Source organism: Ambystoma mexicanum, chromosome 8 (assembly GCF_040938575.1).
Source record: "Ambystoma mexicanum isolate Mex_15411 chromosome 8, UKY_AmexF1_1, whole genome shotgun sequence".
Lineage (NCBI taxonomy): Eukaryota > Metazoa > Chordata > Amphibia > Caudata > Ambystomatidae > Ambystoma > Ambystoma mexicanum.
Window position 1 is genome coordinate 815271094 of NC_090929.1, and position 26643 is coordinate 815297736.

The 26643-nt window shown below is 45.1% G+C and overlaps 1 protein-coding gene across 2 annotated transcripts in view; it reads right to left on the minus strand.

Moving 5' to 3' along the window:
• Positions 1–26315, minus strand: part of LOC138472476 (neurotrypsin-like) — a 1741737-nt gene extending 1715422 nt beyond the window's left edge. For both annotated transcript variants that reach the window (XM_069610681.1, XM_069610682.1), the window contains exon 1: positions 25966–26315. In XM_069610681.1, coding sequence (XP_069466782.1) covers positions 25966–26037 — 72 coding nt within the window. In that variant the 5' untranslated portion in view covers positions 26038–26315. The remainder of the gene's footprint in view (positions 1–25965) is intronic.
• Positions 26316–26643: the final 328 nt, after the last annotated feature.

The window sequence follows — 26643 nt, forward strand, 5'->3', positions numbered from 1 at the left end:
ACACCTCTACCTCATCAGGTCCAGGTGTTTGCCCAACAGTGGTAGGTGAGTTAGGGGGAATATATTCTTTCCCTCTTCTGTCTTTTTTGACTCCTTTAGCCTTGGGTTTCCCCTTTGGCTTGGGCAAGGCAGTGGACTTGGCCAGTGCAGCCCTTGTTTGTGACTTTGTGTAGGGTCTCTCTGCTGTGTCTGCCACAAGCCCTGAAGCTCTGAGATCATTCCCCAGCAAGACCTTTCCTGGGACATCTCTCTGAATGCTCACTGGAATCCTGACCACTGTACCATTTATAGTAAGATTTACAGGCATAACTGGGAACTTGAGAGGTGGGCCATCAGCCAACTTAGTGGGTAACAGAGGAGCTCTGGCAACTTCCTCTGTGTCTAACAATGTAGAATCTACTACAGTTCTGCTGCACCCACTATCCCTAAGGGCAGGAGTATCTACTCCATTAATCGGCACACTGTCCTTAAAGTAATGCTTGGTAATATTAGGAATCCTAGCATAAGCCTCTGAGACGTTCTGAGGAACCCAGGAAAACTAAAACTACCTCATAATCTATCCCACTGGGGCAGGAGTCTGAGGAGAAGGATGCCCCTGTAATCTCTTCTTCCTCATAGGAGGAGAAGGCCAGATTAGCAGAGTGGACCCCCCAAGGTTTTGGCTTTACATCTGGGGTCCCCCTTCGCATGGTCACTTGCTCCACAAGCCACACAAGATCCACTGGATCTTGGGACATAGGGAGGCTTACTGTAAACAGAGTTCTGTTTTGGAGGGTAACCTCCACTACCCTGTGTGCTCTCTTGTGACTTAACCTTACATTTCTTTTTGTTGCTCTTTTGGGAGGAAGTTTTATCAGATCCACCACCCTCCTTATCTTTTGACTTTTCCCCCTCCTCCTGCTTACCAGGATGAGGCTTGTCCTTATGGGACACTATGTGACAGCGACAAATCTGCTGCTATGGCCAGTTTCTTATGATCTAACTCCTTTGAATCTGCCAAATGCTGCTTAGGCTCAGGGGAATAAGATACCAAAATATGTTCAAGCATAACAAGACATATCATACCGTCAAAGGTGGAGACCTATTTCCTTGTACCAAAGAGTCAAGTTTTTTAAAGAATCAGTCACATATGACACTGGAGTACTTCCTTCTTTCTTTTTGTACTCTCTAAACCTCTTCAAGTATTGGGCAGGAGTCTTACCAAACTTTAAGATGAGAGTTTGCTTCAACATTGCAATATCTAGTCTTTCAGCTTTTGACATTTCCATAATAGCATTGCAGCCAGAATGGGGTAGTCTGCTGAGCAACCATGCAATCTTATCAGCATTTAAAACCTATTGAACTTCACATGCATACTCAAATGCATTCAACCAGTCCATAGTGTCATTCTTCTCATCATACACACTGAGCAGGAAATCTTGGATGAGAGGAGGACCCAGACCCATGTCCAGATCCCTTGGATCCATCTGAAAATTGAAGCTTGGCCCGTTCCATCTGGTGACCCCTGTCTTTCTGTTTTCCTGCCTGCTCTACTTTCAGCTTAGCCATGTGAAATTCAAGCTCCTTCTGCCTAAAAAGCAGCTCATGGTTCTTGAATTCCAGCATGGCCTCATCTGAGGCTATGGCACTGAGTTGCAACTCTTGCCATTCCATGATTCTCTGAATCATTTCCACTTTTACACCTTGAGCAAGTAAACCTCTCTCAGTACACATCTTTCTCAATGTTTCTGATCTAGAAGCATTTAAGGATATAAAGGTACGTGTTTCCATTATATTAGATAGGTCTATTGCCTTTACAGTTATTACTACTAGGTCACTATGTGTCCTGTGTAGGGGTTATCTGAAATGGCTTTACTAGTGTGCAACACTGGATACCTTCAGTCCTATGCCACCGCTGTAAACCAATTTGTTAAGATGGATTTCTGAACTCTGACCTGGTGGGCAGAGGTTCAGAAGGACAGCCTAGTTTCTTGGAACATGGTAACCTTCTGGACAAGCCAGACCAATCAAGGTGGCATTGGCGGCGGTCAAGACTAGGTCTCAGGAGGGGTGAGGGTGACTGAAGGACCTCAATGAGCACACAGAGTAAAGGACACTTACAAATCACTCCCAGTCAGGTGTAGATATATTAAAAATACAAATACATTTATTTCAAGGCCTTTGAGTTTAAACACACAAATAAAATCACAGTAATAATGTTAAGCCAACACAGACCTGTCAATATACATATATACAAGACCAATGGGGTCTAAAGGGTTAATGCACGAAATGGGTGCACAACCTAAAAGGCGAAGGAAACAGGCAGTACAAATAGTCTTTAGTCCCTTCTGCATCAAACACAACCCTAACTGAAAGGCAGTCCAATCCCCAAGAAGAGTGGAGCCTATTGCTCAAATGTACTTGCAATGCTGGCGCACGCGGTAATGCAGATGGGCAAAACGGGGTCTCTTTAAGGGTCTGTAGAAGCTCAGGAAGGTGGGTGAAGTGATGCAGAATAAGTTCCCACTATTCGTGGAGGGTCTCCCCAACAGGGCAGAGCAGGTTCCAGAGTTTGTGAATAGTCCAGAGCTTGTGAACAGTTCACTAGTTTGCACTAGCAGTGGAAAGGAGAGGGCCCTCATGGGCCACTCGTGCGTAAAAATTGATAGATGCACTAGGGGCCACCGGTTAGGGTTGCAATTACTCACCGCACTCCGGACCAAACTTCGGCAGTCGAGTCCACTTGGGTTGCAGGTTCAAATGCAGCAATCTCGCGGCTCTGCGGCTTTCAGAGACGAAGATACAGCGTCGATTCCCAAACAGGACAGTGGGGATTTCTCCACTCCTACTGGATGGATCAGGCCAGTTCTGCTGTAGCAGGCTTCAGAGCACAGAGGGGCACGGCTGCAATGAACTTGCAAAGTTTGTCACCACGGCTGGGCAACACGGTAACCACGTATACTCAAGATCTGGCATACTCACTTTACTCCAGACCTGGGAACGCCAAGTGTATGAAATTCAGTGTGAGAGTGCCAGGAACACTGAGCATGTGATGTACTAAGTTCCAAGGGCCTCCTAGAAATGGCGGCGGTATCACGACAAAGGTCCTGCGCAAGCTGGTCAGCCCACTGGTTGGCCCTGGGACACTTCCGAAAAGGCTTGATTGCAGGTTTTGATGAAGGTGCCGAGAATAGTTGGTCCCACTATTCTAATGGTTCGAAGCGTCTTCGCAGACCTTCTAGGACGACCAAATGCAGAGGGGTCCCACAGGACGACGGTGGGATAAGGGTGCCAAACATTCCAGCGGGTCACCAGCGGTTCCTCGACTCGGCTTCTTCATTTAAGGATACTTGGATCATATCCTTCTTTCAGTGAGAACTCCAGAGATTGACATGGTATTGTCGAACGGGATATTATATCGTGCCTCCTTTATTGTATATATTGGCCTAAGCCCAGTCGCTCTACGAAGAAATCTGCTTTGCAAGGTTCTGACCTTAGATCGATTTAGCCGCCATCTTAGGTTTATCCGCCATTTTGATTCTCACTCCAAAGTCACCCTGTGTTCTAAAATGGTGGACAGTGTTCTTCTGTTTGTAACATGGCCGTCTTGACCTCTGCATACAAGTTAATGCTTAAAATGCCCATAGGCCAAATGTTAGGGTCATGTAAGGAGACGTTGTCCTTCGTTGACTTGTAGCTCGAGGATTACCTGTGCCAACAATACTAATCCACGAGCACATGTTAAGCACAATGCTGTTTAAATACTGAACACTTGTTTGACTATATTGTATAAAACATGTACAAACGCTTAATGTTAAATCCAAAGACACACTGTTGCCATTGTGACTTATTTGTGAATATACTAGGAAAAATCCATATGCATATGGGTGAATACATTAGAAGTGAACGCGGCACAAACCCCTAGCCCTAGGAATGATTAACCTGTAGATGGGCTGGACATCCTGTTAGAATTGTATAAAAGAGTGAATGTTCTGATGTACAGTCCCACTCACTTCTCACACCGACAGGGCTGGTATTCGTTGTGATGTACTCAGGGCCAGATAGCTATCTGATACTTTGTTTCTTTGAAAACTGTTCAGTTGTAGAATAAAGATCTGTGTATCTTTGTAAACCCGTGTTTGGTGTATTTCCTTTTGTGGTACTCAGCCTCGATATTCTCTTTTTGCTTTTACAGATGGCACCCGAATAGGGACCCTCAAGATTGATGCCAGCTCGTTGAAGGTTGACACGGCTATCGGACCGGGATCGTACGGTGTAAAGGGGGACCCTTTCTTGGATGAGAAGCGAGACCTCAGCAGCGCTGCACAATCCGATCCCTGGACGGTGAGCACGTGGTCCGAGTCGGCATCTTGACGAGGGTCCATATATCGAGGCCGGCAGATTTCCCGAAATAACAAAACATGAGGTAATCTTTGTTAGAAAACTTTGTAATCCGATCGGACCTCCTTAGGATTTGATCAGGTGAGTTGTGACCCAATTCTTAAGTATCCTGATCATTTGTTTTGGCGCATTGTTCTTGCAAGTACAATTATGGACCAGGTAACACCAGTATTCTGATATGCCTGGGAAATTGTCTGCCTGCTTCAGGGCATTATTCCGCAAGGACAGACAATCTTTGGAATTTGGCCGACCGGCAGCAATGCAGGGGTCGCCGGCGTCTACTATGTACTGTAAGCATGGTATTGTTAGTATAGTATTTAATGATATTTGGCACAGACAAACTAGACATGCTTCCGAACTTCAGTGGCCAATCAATGGTAGTTTCGAAATCCCTCGTATTGAATACTTAGAGTCTATATTATTGAAGAAAAAGGCTAGACCTGCAGCATTTGGCGTATTACAGAATTGGAAGAAAGAAGCTTTGCAGCAGCTCAAGAGTAGAGAAAAGCATGCGCGCCGGCATATGACAAACGCCAAAAAAGCATTGTTGTATGACCAAAATAAACAGTCTGAGTCAGTTAGGAATATGGATAGGTCTTTCTCACTTGGTATCCAGAAAATCTATCCTTCTAAAGACTTTCATGTTTCTGATGAATTTATCGATAAACTGTTAAATGAGTGAAGGTCTGGTGCCACTGCGCCACCTCCGTATGTTCCTCTTCCTGCTGCTTTGCCTCTCCCTGCTGTTATTCCTCCTCCCATAGTTCCTTCTGCTCCACCTATCGTTTCTCCTATTGTTCCTCCTGCTGTTCCTCTTCCTCTTCCTCCAGTCGTCGTTCCTCCTTTTGTCGTTCCTCCCCCACCCGTTCCTCCACCTTTGCCTGCTATACCAGTAAAAGCACCTCTGTTCTCTGATGTTCAAAACTTGCCTACTCTCCCTCTTCCAAGTGGTTCTATACCACTTGTAGTAGATCGGGGAGCAGGATTGAGGGTTGTAACTCGTAATACTGTGTCTCCAGAGAAAAGACATGAGTTAACTGCATCGGCTAAGCATTGCATGGAGAAGGGTGAACAGGCTAACATTTTTATTGAAGGATTAGGAATTCACTTATGTGTAATGTGGAACAGGTGAATGACATAGATCTCTCACAAGGATTGAGGGATCTGAATACTAGCGTTTTCTAGAGATACTGTGGAGAAAGTACAAGAGCATGTTGAGAGGGTTCTTGAGTATAGAAGGGAGCTGGAAAGGTTACGGTATGATGATGAAGATGGTGATAGTTTGGACGTTATGTTCGTACAGAAACGGTTCCTTCTTTGTCGGAAATTGATAACTGAGGAAACACAAATTTGTACGAAAGATGCAATTAGATGGATTTCAGACACATCGATAACTCCTGTTGAGGTATATGATACGTATAGTCAGTATACGCCAGAAATGCAGAGGAAAGGGATACAGGTAATAGTAGAGTACCTACAGGATGAGTGTGTAAAAGGAAAGATTTGTTGTCCCACAGAGTTATTGAGTATTTATAAGAGAGCTTTTTCTTTTGACACTTCTTCGGCTGCTTTAGCGCTCGATTTGGCTCTGTTGCTTAGCAAGCGTTCGGAGTTGCCTTCTTCTCAGTTGCCTATGAGAGAGGTCCCTCCGACACTTGTCCCAAAAGTAGAGATTCCTGCTAATCCTGCAACAGGCACAGCTGCTCAAGATATTCCTGCACATTATGTGTTGCAGTTCGTTCACGTCCCGTTCGAGACAGGAAGTGAACACCATCAAACAATCTATTCCCGACATTAGAAAGAATTCGACAGGGTTCTACAAAGAAATAGAGTCTGTTTTGCAATCCTCGGTATTCACTCTAAGTGATATTGATTTGTTATTTCCTGTACTCCTGCCTGTTGATTTGTGGAAGCAGATTAGAACTATAGATGATATACCAGGGTTAGGAGATACATGGACTAACAAGGTTAGATTCAATGGAGAAAGGCCAGCTGGCGAAAGACCACCTCAGGTAATACTAACTTTGCCTGACAGAATAGTTACGAAATTGAAAACTATAATTCCTGAAAAGAGAATTATTTGGGACAAGCTTACTGCCTGTGTCCAAGGGAAGTCTGAGGATGCTACCGACTTCTTTAATCGGTTCGAACAGGTATTTTCGGATTTCAGTGGACAGGATTTAGGCACAGAGTCTGAGAAAACATTATTCGTGGACAAATTTGTGCGTGGATTGTTGCCTGACATCCAGTCGCAAATGATGTCCTCTGAGAGCGATTGGCAAGCGAAGTCTCAGTCAGAAGTATTGCACATGGCTCAGTACTATGAGAATCGTGTCAATAACGAAAAAGAAAGAGTTGAAAAGAGAAAAGGAGACTTAAAGATGAAAGTTCTATTACAGCAAATTGTTAGAGGCCCTAGAGGGGGTAATTCACAATTTAGAGGTCAGTACGTTCCACAAGGAAATGTGCCCTTGGGTCCTGTAAACATTAACCAGTGTGCATATTTTAGACAAGAGGGTCATTGGCGTGCACAATGCCTGATCCTCCAGCAGAGGTCAAATAACACATTTGGAAATATGGGTAGACGGTTCAGAGGACGCCCAGTTGTAGGGGGCCCTGGTAGAGGTCAGTTTTCGCAGGATTCGCAGCAACATTTTTGATCATCCTTCTGCCGCTTACCTCTCTGAAGAACTTCCTTTTGACGACATTCTGTTCTGTTAGGATTGCCCGAAGCAGGGTTTGGAACCAACGCCTATTCCCGTTAATCAGAAAGGTCCCTACGTTGAGATGTTAGTGGGAAATAGGAAACATCTATTCTTGATAGATACAGGGGCACAGAAGTGTTCCATTGATCATTCACAGGTTTCAAACATTCCACTGTCAGCGCAAACCAATGTTTCTGTAGGGCTTTCTGGCACACCAGTTGTTTGTCCGGTCTCTTCGCAGGTACCAATCTCTTTGGGTCCCTCTACGGACCATTGTCCATTCCTTTTGACTACGAATTATGGAGAGAATTTGTTGGGGTTGAATCTGTTGAAGGAATTAAATGCGGTAATTCATTGTTCTTCTGATGGAGTGCATTTGACGATTTCACCACAGCAACTTTCTGTCTCTCAATTCTTGACCAGACCTCTGCGCCAGAATTCAGTGATGTTCCGGAGTGTTTGTGGGCTATTGATGATAATGACGTCGGTGTCTTACAAATTGAACCTGTTAAGATTATCTTGAAACATGGAGTAAAGCTGCCACGTATTCCCCAGTATAAGATCTCGGTCGATGGTGAGCAAGCTTTGAAATGCATTGTCTCCGATTTTGTGCATCGAGGGGTGATTGAGGAAATTGCAGGTAGTTTGTGCAATAGTCCGATTTTGCCCGTGTACAAAAAAGGCAATAATGATATTCCCTTTTGTTTCATAATTGATCTATGTACCATCAATAAGATCGTTGCTCCACAATTTCCAATTGTGACTGATGTGACGACGATATTAACTATGATCCCGGCTTCAGCTACTCATTTCAGTGTTGTGGATCTAAAGAATGCTTTCTTTAGTATTCCTATACACAAAGACAGTAGATATCTATTCGCGTTCACCTTAGGAGGACGCTCGTTTACCTTAACCCGTGAACCGCAAGGTTACACGGAAACTCCAAGCATCTATAGTAGGGCTTTGAAAGAGCAGCTCGATACTCTTGAGTTGCCCTCTACTTGTACACTACTTCAATATGTTGACGACTTGCTTTTAGCTGCTGACTCAGAGAGCGCTTGTAAGGAGGGCACTGTGTTGTTGCTTATTCACTTGGCTAAACATGGACATAAAGCTTTGCTTAATAAATTTCAATACTGTTGTCAGGAGGTCGCCTATTTAGGCTATCTCCTGTCAAAGGAGGGAAGAAGGTTGACGCCTAAATGGATAAAACTCATTTCTAGCATGTCTGTCCCAAATACGCAGAAGGAAGTTAGAGCCTTGATAGGAATGGCTTCTTACTGTAGGCAGTGGATCCCCAATTTCTCACTAGTGATTAAACCAATGTTGGCTTTGATGAAGAAGGGCATTTCTTCGCCATTACCGTGGAACTTGGAGCACCAGCAATCATTTGATTTGCTCAAGACTGCATTGTGCTCGGCACTGGTTTTGGGCACACCAAACTATGAAAAGGCATTTGTGTTGAATGTGCATGAATGTGATGGATGTGCTTTGGCTGTATTAACGCAGAAACATGGAGGGAAGAATAGGCCGTGTGGCTACTTTTCTTCCGCCCTTGATCCTGTAGCATGCACTTTGCCAAGATGTTTGCGAGCTGTTGCTGTTGCTGCTGCTGCTGCGTCCGTAAAGCAGAGCGAGGGAATGGTCCTAGGCCATGCTTTAACCCTGATGGTACCTCACTCTGTAGATGTTCTATTAAACAGAACACTAACGCAATATCTCACCTCCGCACGATTAACGAGATATGAATTGATCTTGTTTGCACCACACGTACAAATTAAGAGGTGTTGTGTTCTTAATCCGGCTGAACTTTTACCTTTCCTGCAAGGTATTGCTTGCAGTGACGAAGAGTCACATGACTGCCTTTACACTACCGAACAAGAGACAAAGGGCCTCATTACACGGATGGCGCTAGGGATTTACCGGTACCGGTAAAATACCGGTACCGGTAAATCCCTACCGCCTTACTACGAGGTCCCTTAGCGGGTTGGGGGATTTAACGCCTGCTTTTTTCAGGCGTTAAAATCCAACCCGCTAAGGGACCTCGGAGCTAATTACGGCACCGCAAAATTGCGGTGCCGTAATTAGCGCCTTCCCCATTCCCATAGAGCCCTATGGGGCAGAAATGGGAATGGGGAAGGGCAATGGCGGAAGGGGGATTTACCGCCCCTCCAACCTTGGAATGGGGCGGTAAATCCCCTTTCCGCCAAGGCGGTGCCGGTATTTTACCGGCATGAGCATGGCGCTAATAGCGCCATGGCTCACCGCCTTCCGTGTAATGAGGCCCAAAGGGTAGAATCAATCTGAAAGATACTCCTTTGAACACTCCACAAGGGAGCTGTTTTGCAATGGCTCTTGCTTCAAACTCCCGGATGTTATATCCACAGCTGCTTATGCAATCACCACATTGAGCACGATCGTGGAAACCAAGAGAATCACGCATAACTCCGCGCAGGCCGCAGAGATTATAGCATTGACCCGAGCTTGTGAACTTTCAGAAGGGCTTACAGTAAACATATATACTGACAGTCAGTACGCCTTTGGGGTGGTTCACAACTTCGGTAGACTTTGGGCAGAAAGAGGTTTCTTGACTTCACATGGTACCAAAATCCAACATGGCTCCTTGATAGTACTGTGACTCTCATCGCTTGCACTTCCTACTCAGCTAGCTATAATAAAATGTGCAGCGCATCAAAAGATTGTAGACAATGTAGGAAAAGGGAACGCTTTTGCTGACCAGATAGCCAAACAGACTGCAACTGATTTCTCTTCATAAATGCATACTTCAAGGGAAGCCACAAATGCCTGTACTTTGGATGAGGGTATTGATTCCGTAAGGGATATCCAAGCCGATACCACGTTAGAAGAATCTAAGAAGTGGGCTGAGGGCTTGGGGAAATTGGATGATGATGGGTGTTGGGTGGACAAAGTTGAAGGGAAGTGGTTACTGCCTGACGCATATATTATGATGATGGTTGTTATGGCTCATGGTCCCACCCACATATGTGATCATATAATTACTGAAATGTTGCATAAAGTATGGGTGAATGACAAAATCCCTAAGATAGCTGAACGCTTCGTTCATGGTTGCATGATTTGTTTGCAGCATAATGTGGGGAACGGCACATCAATTACTAGGGGTAGTTTTGGTCCACCTTCTCTCCACTTTGAGGTTATTCATTTTGATTTTATTGAGATGGAGCGTTGCAACAATTTCAAGTATGTATTAGTCGTCATCTGTGCTTTTAGCAAATGGGTTGAGGCTTTACCTGTCAAAGATGCCACAGCTATGACCACGGCAAAGACTATGTGAAAGGAATATTTTCCAAGGTTTGGGTTACCGAAAGTCATCTGGTCGGACAATGGTCCACACTTTATCGCTGCTGTAATTCTGCAGATATGCGTGGGATTACAGATTAGATAAACGGTTCCATTCGACTAGGCACGCTCAGAGTGCTGGATTAGTGGAAAGACACAACGGCATCATCAAGAACAAGCTCACTAAGAACCGTGCTAAATGTGCCGGAACCAAACTAAAATGGCCGGATGCCTTACTGATCGTGTTGTTAGCTATGAGAACAACCCCTCAAACTAAGACTGGGCTTTCTCCCTTTCAGGTGGTTATGGGTAGGCCAGTGTAACGCTGACCTGACTCCCACAGAGGCGCTTGCCTGGTTTGCGCTGCTGTGACCTCTTCTAAGGTGATGCGCAGGGTTCGGAAGACGGACTGGACCGGGCCCCCCAAATCTTGACTGTCTGGCTCGCAGAGGTACCCTTCTGTAGGCTAAAATAGGGGATTAACTGTCTGCGGGGTAATGCAATCGGCCTCCCACTTTCCCCTCTCACCCTCCTCAAAACCCTTCTGTGATTCCCCGTAGCGCCACACCTTAGGGTCTGGAAGGACAAGCTCTCCATTCTGCTTCTGATGCAGGGGCGCGTTGGTATCCAGTTACTTCACTGGCTTTTCGGATTGGTGAGAACCAAACTTGCTTGGCTTCCAGGTACGTTTTTTTGATGAGAGATTCCCCTTGTGTCCATGCATTAATGCGCTAATGCTAGTGTCTTTTTCCCCATAGGGGCCGGGGTACGGAATGCCAGGATGCGGCGCGGACCCGAAATGAAGAGGGAATGAACCAACTGGTAAGTCTTAATAACATGGAGATTTAGCTTTCCTTATTCCCTTCTCTCTCTCACCTTTTGTTCTTGTCTTTTTCTCCCTAGGCGCTGGGGCGTGACTGCAAATCCGGATGATCGCTGCTGAACATGGAGGCGCCCTGTAAAGGTGAGTGGAATGCGGCGCTGCAGCGATCGACGCGATGTGCTTTTAAATAAAAGTCTTCCTTCTCAGGATTGTCGGCGAGATGTCTCTGGGATGCGGATTTAGCAGGTAAGGACTTTTCCTTCTTCTGTTCTCTTCTTCTCTTCCTTTGCAGGTGATCCAGGATGCTGGCAGGCGTGGCAAAAGTCAGGATGCAGGAGCAGACACGGTGAGCGTCCAGCTGCTAGATGCAGAACAACGCGAAGCACGTGTGGCTGTTCGGTGGGGTTTAAATAGCCTTGGAAGAAGTTCCAGGTATGTATCCTTCCTCCAATCAGGTATGTATCCTTCCCTGACCACGCCCGGATGGTAAATTAGTCCCACAGGTAAAGTAGTTCCTTTCAGGCCTCAAGGAGGCTGGGATCCTGCAGCATGGTCTGCATCAGGTAAGTGCACCCAAGCACTCTCATAATGAGCCTGGCGCCTATGGCGCCAGGACTGATGTCTTTTATGAGCCTGGCGCCATAGGCACCAGGACACTGTCCAAAGGGCCCCTATATGGGGTTGCTGGGTCCTTCCTTGGGGACTGGATGTCCGCTTTCGGGGGCGCAGTGCTTGAACCGGCTCCCCGGGAGCAGGCATCATGACAGCACTCCCCCCCAAGGCCCCTCCCAAGGTTGTTCCCTCCGGGGGTTTTGGTTTGTCTGGGAAGAGTCAGTGGAATTTCCTGACTAATCGAGGTGCATGCACATGGTCGCTGGGTTCCCACGACCTCTCCTGAGGTCCGTACCCCTTCCAATCAATTAGGTAGAACAGTTTTGACCTAAACATTTTTGAGTCTAAAATGTTCTTCACTTTGAATTCGGGCTCCCCATCTATTAGAATAGGTTCTGGAGGTTTGAGTAGTCGGGTTCCGGGTACCACTGGTTTCAGAAGTGACACATGAAAAACAGGGTGAATTCGCATACTAGCTGGTAAATCAAGTTTAACAGCCACTGGGTTAATTATTGACGTAATAGAATAAGGTCCCAGATATTTTGGGTTAAAAGTTCGAGGCCCTTTGAGTGGTAAATGTCTGGTAGCTAACCGCACTTGATCCCCAATCTGATACGGAGGTGCTTCACTCCGATGTAGATCAGCATTCTCCTTGTATTTTCTCTTGGCTTGTTGTAAATGCGTAGTTGCATCTTTGAAGGCTTGGGTAATTGTAGAATGCAGATGTTCTACTGCAGGCATTCTGAGGTTCTGAGGTGAGTCAAGGTTTGAGGTTCAAGGGTGATGCCCAAACAAAGTATAAAAAGGACTGTGGCCAGTTCCAGAGTGTACCGAATTATTATATGCGTATTCGGCTATCCAAAGAATGTCCTTCCAGTTGCTTTGAGATTGCTGTAACATACACCATAAGTACTGCTCAAGGGTCTGATTTGTCCTCTCGGTCTGACCATCGGTCTGAGGGTGGTGACTGGTCGATAATCTTACGTCGATCTGCGCCATTTGACAACATTTGCGCCAGAAGTGGGAAATGAATTGGCTTCCCCGGTCAGAGATTAGTATAGATGGGAATCCATGTAGCCGAACAATATTTTCGAGGAATGCTTTGGCTAGGACAGAAGCTGAAGGTAAACCTTTCAAAGGAATAAAGTGGGCCATTTTAGAAAACAAATCCACAATTACCAGAATAGTATTGTACCCCGAACAAAGAGGCAGGTCCGTAATAAAATCCATTGATAGGGTGTGCCAGGGTGCTGGCGGTATGTCTAGAGGTTGAAGGAGACCGGCTGGTCTTTTCTTTTGACTTTTATTTTGGGCGCAAACACCACAGGACATCACAAAAGATTTAACATCTTTTTGCCAAGAGGGCCACCAAAATTGTCGTTTCACCTTTTCCTCTGTCTTGGCAATACCGGGGTGTCCCTCTATTAATGTATCATGATAACCGGAAATAACTAGTTCGTGTAATTCCTTATATGGCAGGAATAAGCGTCCTTGGAAAGAAGGTAAACCATTATCTATGGTAAAGTCTGATCCCTTTTGTATCCAATCCTGTAAGGTTGTAGGGTCCAGGAGTTGTTTCACTCTGGCTTGAATGTCTTCAAGCGTCTGTAACGAAGTCATGCCTAGAATCCTCTGTTCGGGAATTATTGGTACTGGTTCTGAGTTTCTATCAGATTCTCCCATTCCAATTCGGGATAAGGCGCCTGCTTTGCCATTCTTGCAGCCAGGTCGATAGGTAATCACGAAATCAAATTCAGCGAAAAACAAAGCCCATCGGAGCTGCCGTGATGACTGAGCCTTGGCGGTTTTCAAATACTGTAAATTCCGGTGATCAGTGATCACTGTGATGGTATGTCGAGCGCCAAGCAGATAATGCTGCCAGGCTTTAAAAGCGGACTTAATGGCTAACAGTTCTTTGTCAGTGATTGCATAATTAACCTCGGGTGCCGAGAATTTTCTGGACCAAAATGCTACGGGATGCAGTTGGTTGGTTTCGGGATCTCTTTGGGACAGGACAGCTCCCATGGCTAGGCTGGATGCGTCAGTCTCGACGACATAAGGGAGATCTGGACGCGGGTGTTTCAATATAGGTGCGGAGGTAAACTTAGCTTTTAAATCCTGAAAGGCCTGCTCGGCTTCTTCAGACCATTCAAAACATTTATTTTTCCTCAAGAGTGTAGTAATGGGTTGTACCACGCGTGAAAATTCCGGGATAAACCTGCGATAGAAATTGGCAAAGCCAAGCATGCTTTGAACCCCTTTTACAGAGCTAGGTGATGGCCATTTGAGGATGGCATCCACTTTTCTTGAGTCCATTCGGACTCCTTTGGGTGTCAGGATGAAACCTAGAAACTCGACTTCTGTGGTATGGAAAACACATTTCTCCAATTTAGCAAATAGTTTGTGTTGGCGCAGTTTTTCAAGTACTGCCCTGACGTGTTTTCTGTGATCAGATTCCGAAGAGGAGTACACCAGAATGTCATCGATATATACGACTACACAAACATCGATGAGTTCCCGAAGGACATCATTCATGAAGTATTGGAAGGCAGCCGGCGCGTTACACAATCCGAAAGGCATCACCTGGTACTCGAATAATCCGTATTTAGTACGGAAGGCAGTTTTCCATTCGTCGCCTTCTTTAACTGGTAACAGATGATAAGCCTCCCGGAGATCTAACTTGGTGTATTTGCAAGCGTCCTTCACCTGGTCAAGGAGTTCAGGGATCAGAGGCAGAGGATAACGGTTTTTAACCGTTATCTGGTTCAATGCGCGGTAATCGATACAAGTTCTAAGGTCGCCTTCTTTTTTGGGCACGAAGAACAAAGCCGAGGATGCCGGGGACTTTGACGGGTGAATAAAACCATTAGCTACGTATTGATCCAAATATTGTCTCAAATGCAGGTTTTCAGGTTCGGTAAGGGCATAAATCCTGCTACAAGGAGGTTGTGCACCAGGCACCAGATCGATTTTGCAATCGTACGATCTGTGAGGAGGTAACGTGTTGGCCTGTTCCTTTTGGAAGACGTCCTGAAAGTCTTGGTATTCCGGAGGTAGTTGCATGGAGGCAGAGGTTACAGATGCTAGATTAATCTTCAGGTTTATTGGGTAGCAGGTTTGTGTACAATCCCGGAAGGTTATTCTCTTAGCTCGCCAATCAATTCGAGGATTATGTGTCTCTAACCAAGGGATTCCAAGAATAACCTGAAACTGTGGAGCCTTGATTACATCAAACACAACACCCTCCCGATAGCCGTCGGGACCAATAAGAGTCACCTCATCTCTTTCAAGATGGCTCCTATAGGCAATAAGGATGCCACCTCTCCTTCCTACACTGTTAATCATAGCCCCGATTCAGTTTCTTTCTGCATACAAAGGAATGGTACTCAGTTAATGGGTGATTTTAAAGGTTGCGCCAATATTGTGAATTTGACTAGCGAAGACAAACCTTTGTATGTAGGCGAACCTGTCTACTTTGTTTGCGGTAATGTAGCATTTCCATGGTTACCCAGGGATTGGCAGGGAACTTGTTACCTAGGGATTCTGTTACCCGGGGTATTCATTTTTAGTACTGTAGAAATTTCAAAGGCTTGTCCACGACGGGACGAGAATTTTGACACTTCAGCGCAAGTTCTAGGAGATGTAGCTAAATCCTTTGTGCCATTTTGGGGACAAATAATGAACTCTGAAGATATCAGGAGACTAGCGTGTGAGTTCTGGAGAGGACCATCAACCAGACCACTGATATACTCTATAATATGACTCTAGAACAGAAAGCAATAAGGTTAGTAGCACTTCAGAACCGGATGGCATTAGATGTCATCCTAGCTGAACCTGGTGGAGTATGTAAATTGGTGGGGTCCGCTTGCTGTGTTTTTGTACCAGATTCCTCCCCTACTATCTTCAAGGCAATACAGAATCTGCATGTCCTAAGTTCAGAAGTGCACGTTCCCGAGGGAAACTGGGATCTTAGCGCTTGGTTCTGGGACTTCTTGCAATCTTGGGGATGGAAACTACTTTCGGTCTTGCTGATCATTTTAGGTATTCTGTTTTTTCTTTGCTGTTGTATACAATGTCTTCCTGGTATGCGTTCAATGTTAGGAGGATGTTGTGCACAAGCGATGGGTACATTAGGACATAAAGTATACACCCCAGACAAGAACTCCAATGAATATGTGCTGAAAGAAATCTTAGTAACTGATCTAATGGCAATTGACATCTTTGATAGTGATTCAGGATGTATGGACATTGAGACGTGGAGTTACTCCTAGAGTGGCTAGAAGCAGTTTAGCTCTTGTCTTAGGCCGAAAGGAGGGTTTGTCGAACGGGATATTTTATCGTGCCTCCTTTATTGTATATATTGGCCTAAGCCCAGTCGCTCTACAAAGAAATCTGCGTTGCAAGGTTCTGACCTTAGATCGATTTAGCCGCCATCTTAGGTTTATCCGCCATTTTGATTCTCACTCCAAAGTCACCCTGTGTTCTAAAATGGTGGACAGTGTTCTTCTGTTTGTAACATGGCCGTCTTGACCTCTGCATACAAGTTAATGCTTAAACTGCCCGTAGGCCAAATGTTAGGGTCATGTAAGGAGACCTTGTCCTTCGTTGACCTGTAGATCGAGGATTACCTGTGCCAACAATACTAATCCACGAGCATTTGTTAAGCATAACGCTGTTTAAATATTGAATGTGAACACTTGTTTGACTATATTGTATAAAACATGTACGAAGGCTTAATGTTAAATCCAAAGACACACTGTTGCCACTGTGACTTATTTGTGAATATACTAGGAACAAACCATATGCATATGGGCGAATATATTAGAAGTGAACGCGGCACGAACCCCTAGCCCTAGGAATGATTAACCTGTAGATGGGCTGGACATCATGTTAGAATTGTATAAAAGAGTGAATGTTCTGATATACAGTCCCACTCACTTCTCACACCGACAGGGCTGGTATTCGTTGTGATGTACTGAGGGCCAGATAGCTATCTGATACTTTGTTTCTTTGAAAACTGTCCAGTTGTAGAATAAAGATCTGTGTATCTTTGTAAACCCGAGTTTGGTGCATTTCCTTTTGTGGTACTCAGCCTCGATATTCTCTTTTTGCTTTTACAGTATGGGGTTTGGAGTCCTCTCTTATCCAAAATCTCCTTCGTGCCAAAATGAAGAGGACCCAATTGGAGATCTGCTCACATACAGGCATACCATACGTGGACCAATCATGGACCACAGTGGTCCCAGGCATTCACAGCACATCAGACTCTCTGGCAGCCAGGATGTGTATTGGAACTAGATAGTCCAGCCCACATCCTGGGGGCGCACACTCAAAGCATGCAGAATCCTGTGAAAGCTTGGTGTTTCGCAGGAGAATGCATGCCCAAATAAGGACTGACCCGGGTCGGCTCGACCTGTGGAAGGTGAAGGGGCAAGATAGCCAAAGTACAGGACAAAAAACCTCATGGCGTGGTCATTTTGTAGCCAGGCCACCTAACCATGCCAAACGCAGTAACCGCGGTGTACCCGGCAGGAAAAGGTTAAAAATACACAAAAAGATAAGCTGCCACAAGCCCTGTCCAAGCCACACCTGCACTTCTCCTAAAAAATCCTTTCAGAGTAACTAGGACCTTTAGAAATTACAGGAAGACACAAGTGCACTATACTGGAAGGTACATTGTGCACTTGTAACATGTTGCAGAAAAGTTGCAACATTGACAAGGACTAAGGGAAACAAAGTCTCCCAGTACTGACTGTCTTAAAGGTCATGTTTCCCCATAATAAAAAGAGCGAAAAGCCCAGAGGAGTGCAGCAGAAGGCTCTGCTCCTCTTCTAAAGTCAGACTATGGTGTTTAAACAAAGCAAAAAGTTGGGGGATACACAACTGGAGGGAAAATTACACATGCAATGGACATCTTTCCTAACAATCATGAACACGCCTTGGTAAATGCTCCTGTCAGTGTTGGTGAGTTGCATCTATTGATTTTTTAATGAATTGCCCAACAAAAACGATTACAGACTATCCTGCTTTTTACTAAATCTTTCACAGAAAGGTGTGCGATATAATGCACCAATTTGACCCATGATTCAAATATTGACACCCCTCCAAAATTCACCAGCCACCTCCGAGTTCTACAAACGAGCCACGGTTGCTTAGAAGAGTATTCTGTGTCAATGGAGGAGAAGTGAGGGAGGGAGAGGGAGTCTGGCCCACAGGTGCAGTGGAATCAGCATTGTGACAGTCTGGAGGGAGGCAAAGGTGGAAAAAGCGGGCAGGTGCAGACATCCTTGAGGTTGCTCCATTGCCCATTAAAAGCACCCTGGTTCACTGCCTCAAGCACACAACGTCCTAATAAGTGCTAGCACTCAGATATTCTTGCTACCGGGTACTAAATCCCACTCCCAGCAGTACATTGAATAAACAAACTAAAATAAATGACCTCCTTAGCTATCAACTAATGATTGTGACTTGAGCAACACAATTAGTTCAAACTAAAGGAATCTGTAAAAGCTAGTGATGGCTCCAATTAAGTTATTATGCGGCAGCTGGGATTCTGCTGAGAGAGCTGCCTTTCACTGAGCTCGGACTCTGGCAGCGGACATTACATCATAAATCAAATGTAACCTGCTAAAAGTAGTCCTGTCATGTTCTCATTAAGTTGCAGTTGACCTGTAATAAGAATATTTGCGTACAGGCTGTTGTACAAATAATGCAGGCATCCATCTATTGTACAAGAGCAATCGTGTATCTGCCACTTTCAGGGCTCACGAGTTAGTGGGGTCGAGCTTGCGACCCCAAACCAACAAAATATGTGGGACATTGTACACTGCGGTGGGTGCTAAACCCGCTGAACTGTCTTCCCAGATTGGAAAGAAGAGCAGTAGTTCCCAGCAGAGAGGGTGCATATTGTTATTCCATAGCATCCTCGTGCAGGAAAAAGATGGAATGGCAAAGAGCCAATAGAAACGTGCACGGGAGAACAAAGCCCGTCGGGTTTAAAATGGCCTGCTGAAAGTATACGGGTCTGAGCCCACGGACGAGGGCACGCGGTCCTTTGACAGACACACTGGGCCTGATTCATGGAACTTTTAGTGCAGTGCACGTAGCATTTTTGCAGTGCATAGCCACTTTGCACTGCAAAAATACTCTGCACGTGAATTAGGCCCATTAGCCCGGTGCAAAGAGTAATTTTACAGTAAAAATACACTTTTACACTGCTCTGTGAATCATGGTGTTTGTTTAATGTGCAAAGTCACTTTGCATCTTTGCACCAGTGCAGTCACTTTAAACCGTGTTAAAAATGCCATGAATTAGGCCCATTGTGTGGGGCGAATGGGTGCATGAAGTGGGGTGGGACGTCACGGGCGCACCGACCCACTAAACAATATTTGGTTAGAGCACTGGAACGTGAGTAACTAAGCGGCCTTTTAAAAGGCTGTTGCAGTCTATCCGCAGAGACCTGGTGAGAATGGCATCCAGTCGACTGGGTGGTACCCAGTAGGGCCTGCGAATGAATCTAAGGCAGGCATTTACGCTATCGCAGGCAGCCTAAGAGGAAAGGGAACCCTCGGTGGAAACAGTGTGCCTACCTGGCAGGAACTGCCTACTGCCTTGGAGAGTGTCACGCAGGCTGGGTTTGCTCCGGAGTCAGGCTGGGACAGTGTAGAAGCAGGGGCGCAACTGTGTGAGACGTTGCTGCATCTTTTGAGGTGCATTTTAGGGTGATGATCATGGTCGGTTTGCGCCAGACAAAATTAGGAATCATTTCTTTACTTGTGGTTATAGTTTATTTTTATTATTTTATTATTTGTTGTTCCACTCGGATTAAGTTCAAAGTTATAATGCTTTGTTTAGTTTTCACAAATCCATACATATGCTACTTTTGAAACACAGGCACCTTTTGGGGTGCCCTGATCCGACCTGCCTCTCCTTCGTTTGCCCATGATCTCCCTTTTCCCCTGGTGGTTCGGGGTGACTCCGCGGAATATTCTCAGTTTCTGCTTTTGAAGCGGGAGTGGGAGAATCCAGAGGAGTCTCTTGCATTTTTTTACGTGTTTGAAAATAAAATTGGGAGAAAAACCAAAAGGGGCAGGAGCTGTGACCCAAGTAAAGTTAGGATACGTTATAGAGGTATTATACTGGCACCCCATCACCACAGTACTCTTAACGGCGCCGAGTTTTGTCCAGATAATGTAAATCTCGGGGTGGCCACTACAAAATAGACCTGGCATGAAAAGGTGGCACATTTATTTAAACAGGGTGTCGGGGGTATAATGTAATATATTATAGTCAATGAAATCTACTACAGAAATTACTAATATTTAATTTAATTTAAAAAAAATCTTATTCAACTAAATAGGCAAAATCAGGTCCCAATACTTAGCTCAGGATGTTAAGGTACCTGCTTCATAGTATGCCTGTATGCAACGGCGAGAATGTCCCACCCCAGTTAGAAAGCTAAAGGGGCTGCCCTCCACAGTGATCTGTGTGCATCATGCAGGGCCCTGCTCCCTCCACCAAAACAGAAGAGCCGTAGACCCACACAATATTCCCCCCCCCCCACACCCCTCCCTACCCTCTCTCCCCGCACAATTAAAAAAATATACCCTCCAGTGTTAGGGCCTTGAAAGAACAATTGAAAACTCTCTCAGAAAGATAAAAGTCATATTTGAACAAAACAAAGGTTTCCCTTTTAGCCGCGCTCTGCAGTGATCAGGTAAAGTGTTAATGTCTCCAAGTGCCTCTCTGGTTGTTTCAATGCAGCCAGACACTGATGGTTCAATCTTGCGCCAGTACAGGCGGCAAATGTAAAGCGCGCCCGGACCTGCTGCGCCCCACAGGGTCTGGGGCCACCCGTGTTATTTGATTTACTGTGGGTCTGCATAATGCTTTACTGGTGACTGCTTTGTTTTACCGTGGGTCTGCATAATGCTTCACTGGTGACCTGGGGCCGCCCGTGTTATTTGTTTTACCGTGGGTCTGCATAATGCTTCACGTGTTGTTTGTTTTACCGTGGGTCTGCATAATGCTTCACTGGTGACCTGGGGACACCCGTGTTATTTGTTTTACTGTGGGTCTGCATAATGCTTTACTGGTGACCTGGGGACACCCGTGTTATTTGTTTTACTGTGGGTCTGCATAATGCTTTACTGGTGACCTGGGGACACCCGTGTTATTTGTTTTACCGTGGGTCTGCATAATGCTTCACTTGTGACCTGGGGTCACCCGTGTGATTTGTTTTATCGTGGGTCTGCATAATGCTTCACTGGTGACCTGGGGCCACCCGTGTTATTTGTTTTACCGTGGGTTGGCATAATGCTTCACTGGTGACCTGGGGCCGCCCGTGTTATTTGTTTTACCGTGGGTCTGCATAATGCTTCACGTGTTATTTGTTTTACCGTGGGTCTGCATAATGCTTCACTGGTGACCTGGGGACACCCGTGTTATTTGTTTTACCGCGGGTCTGCATAATGCTTCACTGGTGACCTGGGGCCACCCGTGTTATTTGTTTTACCGTGGGTCGGCATAATGCTTCACTGGTGACTTGGGGACACCCGTGTTATTTGTTTTACCGCGGGTCTGCATAGCTTCACTGGTGACCTGGGGCCACCCTTGTTATTTGTTTTACCGTGGGTCTGCATAATGCTTCACTGGTGACCTGGGGACACCCGTGTTATTTGTTTTACCGTGGGTCTGCATAATGCTTCACTGGTGACCTGGGGACACCCGTGTTATTTGTTTTACCGCGGGTCTGCATAGCTTCACTGGTGACCTGGGGCCACCCGTGTTATTTGTTTTACCGTGGGTCTGCATAATGCTTCACTGGTGACCTGGGGACACCCGTGTTATTTGTTTTACCGTGGGTCTGCATAATGCTTCACTGGTGACCTGGGGACACCCGTGTTATTTGTTTTACCGTGGGTCTGCATAATGCTTCACTGGTGACCTGGGGACACCCGTGTTATTTGTTTTACCGTGGGTCTGCATAATGCTTCACTGGTGACCTGGGGACACCCGTGTTATTTGTTTTACCGCGGGTCTGCATAGCTTCACTGGTGACCTGGGGACACCCGTGTTATTTGTTTTACCGATTTGTTTTACCGTAGGTCTGCATAATGCTTCACTGGTGACCGCTGTCTTCGACCCTAAACTTGGTCTTCTAACTCTCTGGAATTGTACACATCTGGTGACAATCCCTTCTAGATTGGTGCTACGCTTTGAGGCTGCAACATCTCGCAGCTACCGCCAAGCAAATGACCCGTTAATTATGGACAGCTGAAATGCAAAGAAGTGGTCATTGTAAACAATGCGCTATTGTATATACCTCCTACAGGTAATAGCATGGGATATTTACAGCAGGAGTTACATAGAAAGTAGGGGTCATATAACTCATGCTGCCCCTTCTATGTAACACCTGTGGTGAATACCTAATGAAATCCAAAGTCAGAAATAGGCATCATTTAAACAATAGGAAGTATTTAATGCACATCAGGCTCAGTACGATTTGACAGTATTAGCGCGCGTGAAAGTCAATGAAAGTCAATGAGATAGCAGTAATTTCCCTGGTATGTAGGGTCATTCCCCCAATGTTGCTGTCCTTTTGGTATCAGGTAATATTATCCCCATCAGTAATATCGCCATACATATGGTGGTCGGGAACGGGCATAGGCGATATTATTAGTGGGGATAATTTTTGCGGGGATATTAACACATGGAACCGTCCTTTTGAACTTATTGTGGACCTGGGTGAATACTGCCACTGTTAAGTGGAAGTAATTCCTCCACGTTCAGCCTGTTTTTCTGATATTGATCCCTAAACCCATACATGTGTGTTTTGCCAGTTCCCCTCCGCTGCACTCATGACTCGGCTCCCCTTCTTTTGGTATACTCCTCGTGATACCCGGTAATGGCTGTTTTAGATAGTTTCAATGCACAACAGAGTTATATTCCTTTTCTTTGTGCATGTATGGGTAAAGCGTTGCTGTAGTATGGTTTGGTGCTGAGCGCTAGTTTCCTTTTTTGGAGCATGTGCAAGATTGAGGAGGTCAGCTGGAGAAAACAATTGAAGGGCTTTTCACGTTTAGCTGGGGATAGTCAACTAAGGGTTTCTATTGATATTCCCATAACACTCTTATTTTGGTCAAATATGGTTTTCTTTTGAGAAAAGCTAGCTTATTGTGATTGGTTATTTGTTATTTATAACGCGCTTAATACCCAGAGGTTTCCTAGCACGGATCCGGGATCGAGCCTGTGTTGCTGCGTCGTCTTGCTTCCAAGGCGAGCGTGTTGCCCCTGAGCTATCCTCCCCGAGACACTTTGCTACAGATAATTTGACAAGTGATTTTCTGTTCCCAATCAAAAGCTCATGCTTGGTACAGTAAAATGTGCACAGCATTTTTGTCATATTTAAACTTTTTCAAAACATTTGACATTCAGGAAAAGTTTACCATCAATTGGATATTGAAAATGACCTATAGATCCGAAAGTACAAAACTTCTGCAACTGGATTATGTAAAAATGTTTATTAGGGAAAGGTTACTCCAGCGGTATGTGAATAATAAAATATCCTTTGCCCAATTAGGCAGAACTGCAAGGGATCCCTTTTTCACTTAACTGTAGCTTACTTGCCCTGGAAATGGAGTGATCGACATGCTTTAGGCACATTGCAATCTGGCAGGTTCCTGAATTCTCCCCGAAATTGAAATGAATGGCTAATATGCTGCATGAAGATACAGAACCTTTCCTTGCATTCTAATTTTGGAAAATCCTTTGTCTGCCTCATTTATGATAACTTATGGAACGTATGGATGTTGTGTAGTGATAATTCATTTTATGGTAGGTTAATGAATTGGAATTGTAAAGGAGGGAAAGGGGGGGGTCCTCTTTTATATTTATAGAGGGGCCTGAAACTAGAGGATAGATATAATGTAGTGAGAGGAGGTGGGTTCAGGCTACCTCTTCCTCTGAGGTACTTACAGGTGTGGCTCACATTTACATGTAACAGATCCTATTGCATAAGACCTGCGTATTTGTTCTAATAGATCACAGACTTATTATATAGTTTAAGCAAGTGTTGCAAGTGTTTAGAAGTCTCAGGGCAGGTTTATTTGGAAAAGGCGTCTCTTTGTTTGCCAAAGATGAGGGAGTCCAAAGACTCTAGTTGCATACGCTGTGTATGTGCTGTTCGTTTTTTCAGTCGGTTAAACGCGAGCTGTACTGTCTGCAGGACCTCCGGACGTCTTGTGCACATGTGTGATGTGCCACACCTGTAAGTACCTCAGAGGAAGAGGTAGCCTGAACCCACCTCCTCTCCCTAGGTTAATGAATTGTACATTTAATTGTGTGTGAAGAATGAGTTGTGCATTTATGTATTTAAGGCTTATTTGTAAACCATACAATTATAAAATAAAAAATAAACAAAAAGCAAGCATAATTGTTTGAGAATAGTGGTGACATAATAAATATTTTTAATCTACTGTCATGTTTTTGTATAGCTTCATATCCCAAGGGCAGGGCAGTTATTGAGGGATAATGATCTGCCACCAAGTTGTAGCCCAAGGAAAGCCAAGGGCATAAGTTGGGGAAGGGTCATTATCTCTTGAGGGGTCAATAAGTCTATCAACACATAGTGGCAGTAGCAATACCTGTTTTGGAGTTTTGGTGGTGAATACAAATTCTTTTTTGAATAGTGAGCAAAGTAAATAAATAAACTGAGTTGGTAAAAGATATGTGGGCTTATTTTGTAATATATGAATAACAAGGTTGTCTTCATAAATTAAGCATTTTTATTGCAACCTTTGTGGAACTGATACAGTTTTAACATGATCATGCGTCAGGTGTCATGTAAAAGGAAAAGGTTTCTCTAAATAAAAAAAAAGTGAAAGCATTTTCCCATGTTTTAGCTTTTTCTTTTGTGTGTTGAATAGCATGTTGCAGCAGCAACAAAAAAATTATGGCAAAGAGGCAGTGTCTTTTTGGAAGACATCTTTCCTGGTAAATGCACTGTTGCTTCTCGGTCTGCTTTTGACAACAGAATGTTCTGAACGAAGTCAATAGCAGTAGTTATTGACTGCACCTTAAACATTCTGATTGGGTGAGACGAGGTCAATAACAATCTCCATGTGCTAATAATTGATAATGCATGTTCGTCAGTTCTGCACAGTGCCTTGAAACAAGTAATGTCATGGTAAGAAGTACACGAGTAATACATAATACATTGTGTTACTACTACTTCAACATACTAGGATGCTTTTAAAACGATTCATTTGACAGTGCTCATATCACACTACCAGATGAAATCTGCTATGACACTGGGTGCTAAGAGTGACGCTCAGTTCAACAAGTGGAAGGACAACTGTCTAGGTCCGTCCTGCTAGGATTAAAACCTGTTACCTGAGCGTTACACACAGATCTCTGCAACAGGCGCAGTAACAGGCTGCAAGCGCATTTCACCAGAATATGCCTCTGAAACCAGCTATAAGATCACACAATTTTATTTATTTATTTATTCATATTTTTAAAGCACACATCAGCCCAAAGGCATCGTGGCGCTGTTACAGATATAACAACCTTGCTGGTTACAGAGGAAGGCTTGGTGGTTACATGGACACAAGGCAAAAGCACATTGAAGGTTGTTACTTTAGACTGCGGACGCCTGCTTGCAGATGGGGTCCGAATTGCGTGCAAACGGGTCGGTTACCCACGTCCTAAAAAGGCCGCCTTGCATACAATCAGACAGCTTCGAACGCTCGCAGGTGCTCCGCTCGGGCGTTGCGAGTCTTCAGAAAATAAAAAAGGCGATGTCTTGGGAGATTCCTTTTAGAAGGCGATAGAATGAGAGCAGAAGAGTGGTGGACGATCCTTTAAATGGGCGAAAGATTTCCCTTGGTTTTAGCTTTGATTAGATTTTTTAGATGACGTGTTTAAAGAAAGCATCACATTGCAGTGAAGTGTATTACTGATAATATGAATTATGCCTGCGATTGCATTTGTTGTCTGAGCAATTGCTGAAAAGTGGTTTTGATTTTATTATATGTCTCTGAGCGGTGATGGTAAAAGGTTCTTAATGAAGCAAATACCTAAATAAAATAATCATACAAAAAATAATAGGTAAACAGAAGCCCCTACCTGAGCAGAACCGAGACGGGGTGAAAAGATGACGAGCATAAAAGCCAGGGTCACCATCCTTGCCCCAGGCATTACCCCTTCTTCGGTGGCCCAGCAGTCCTGCTGCACCACGACTCTCTCCGGGAAACGTCACGGTTCCTCTCTAAGCTGCCTCTCTGAAAAATGTATCTTGCGAGAAAACCCGGGATCTGGCAGTGCCTGCCTGGTGCAATATAGCGACTATTGCTACGGCACGCCCTGGGATGGTCCGCGAGCTCTGGCAGCCTGCAAGGGACGTGCGTTCGCTGCAGCGTCTCAACTTCCTCCGTCTCCGTGCACTACACACGGCGTCCGGGACTGCAATGACATGTGCTCTCCAGCAGCGCAGAGCACGACGCCCCTCGGCTGTCACCCAGCCATGACTCCTCCCACAATACCTGTTCACTCATGTTCTGCACCACACAGAGCCCCCCTGTCAACAAGCCCCCTTTCTCATTTCAGCTCGAGCATGTATGTAACACACATAATTCCTCCCCGTCCCACTCCTTTGTTTTTGTACCTTCACTGTCTTGCTTGCAGTTCCTACCCCCCCCCCCCCCCCCCGTTTTGCTACTATCTATTTCTCCATCTCCTGCTCCTTGTCTCCTCACGGTTTTTTCACTGTACACCTCTCCAGAACCTTTCCTTCCCACCTGCCTC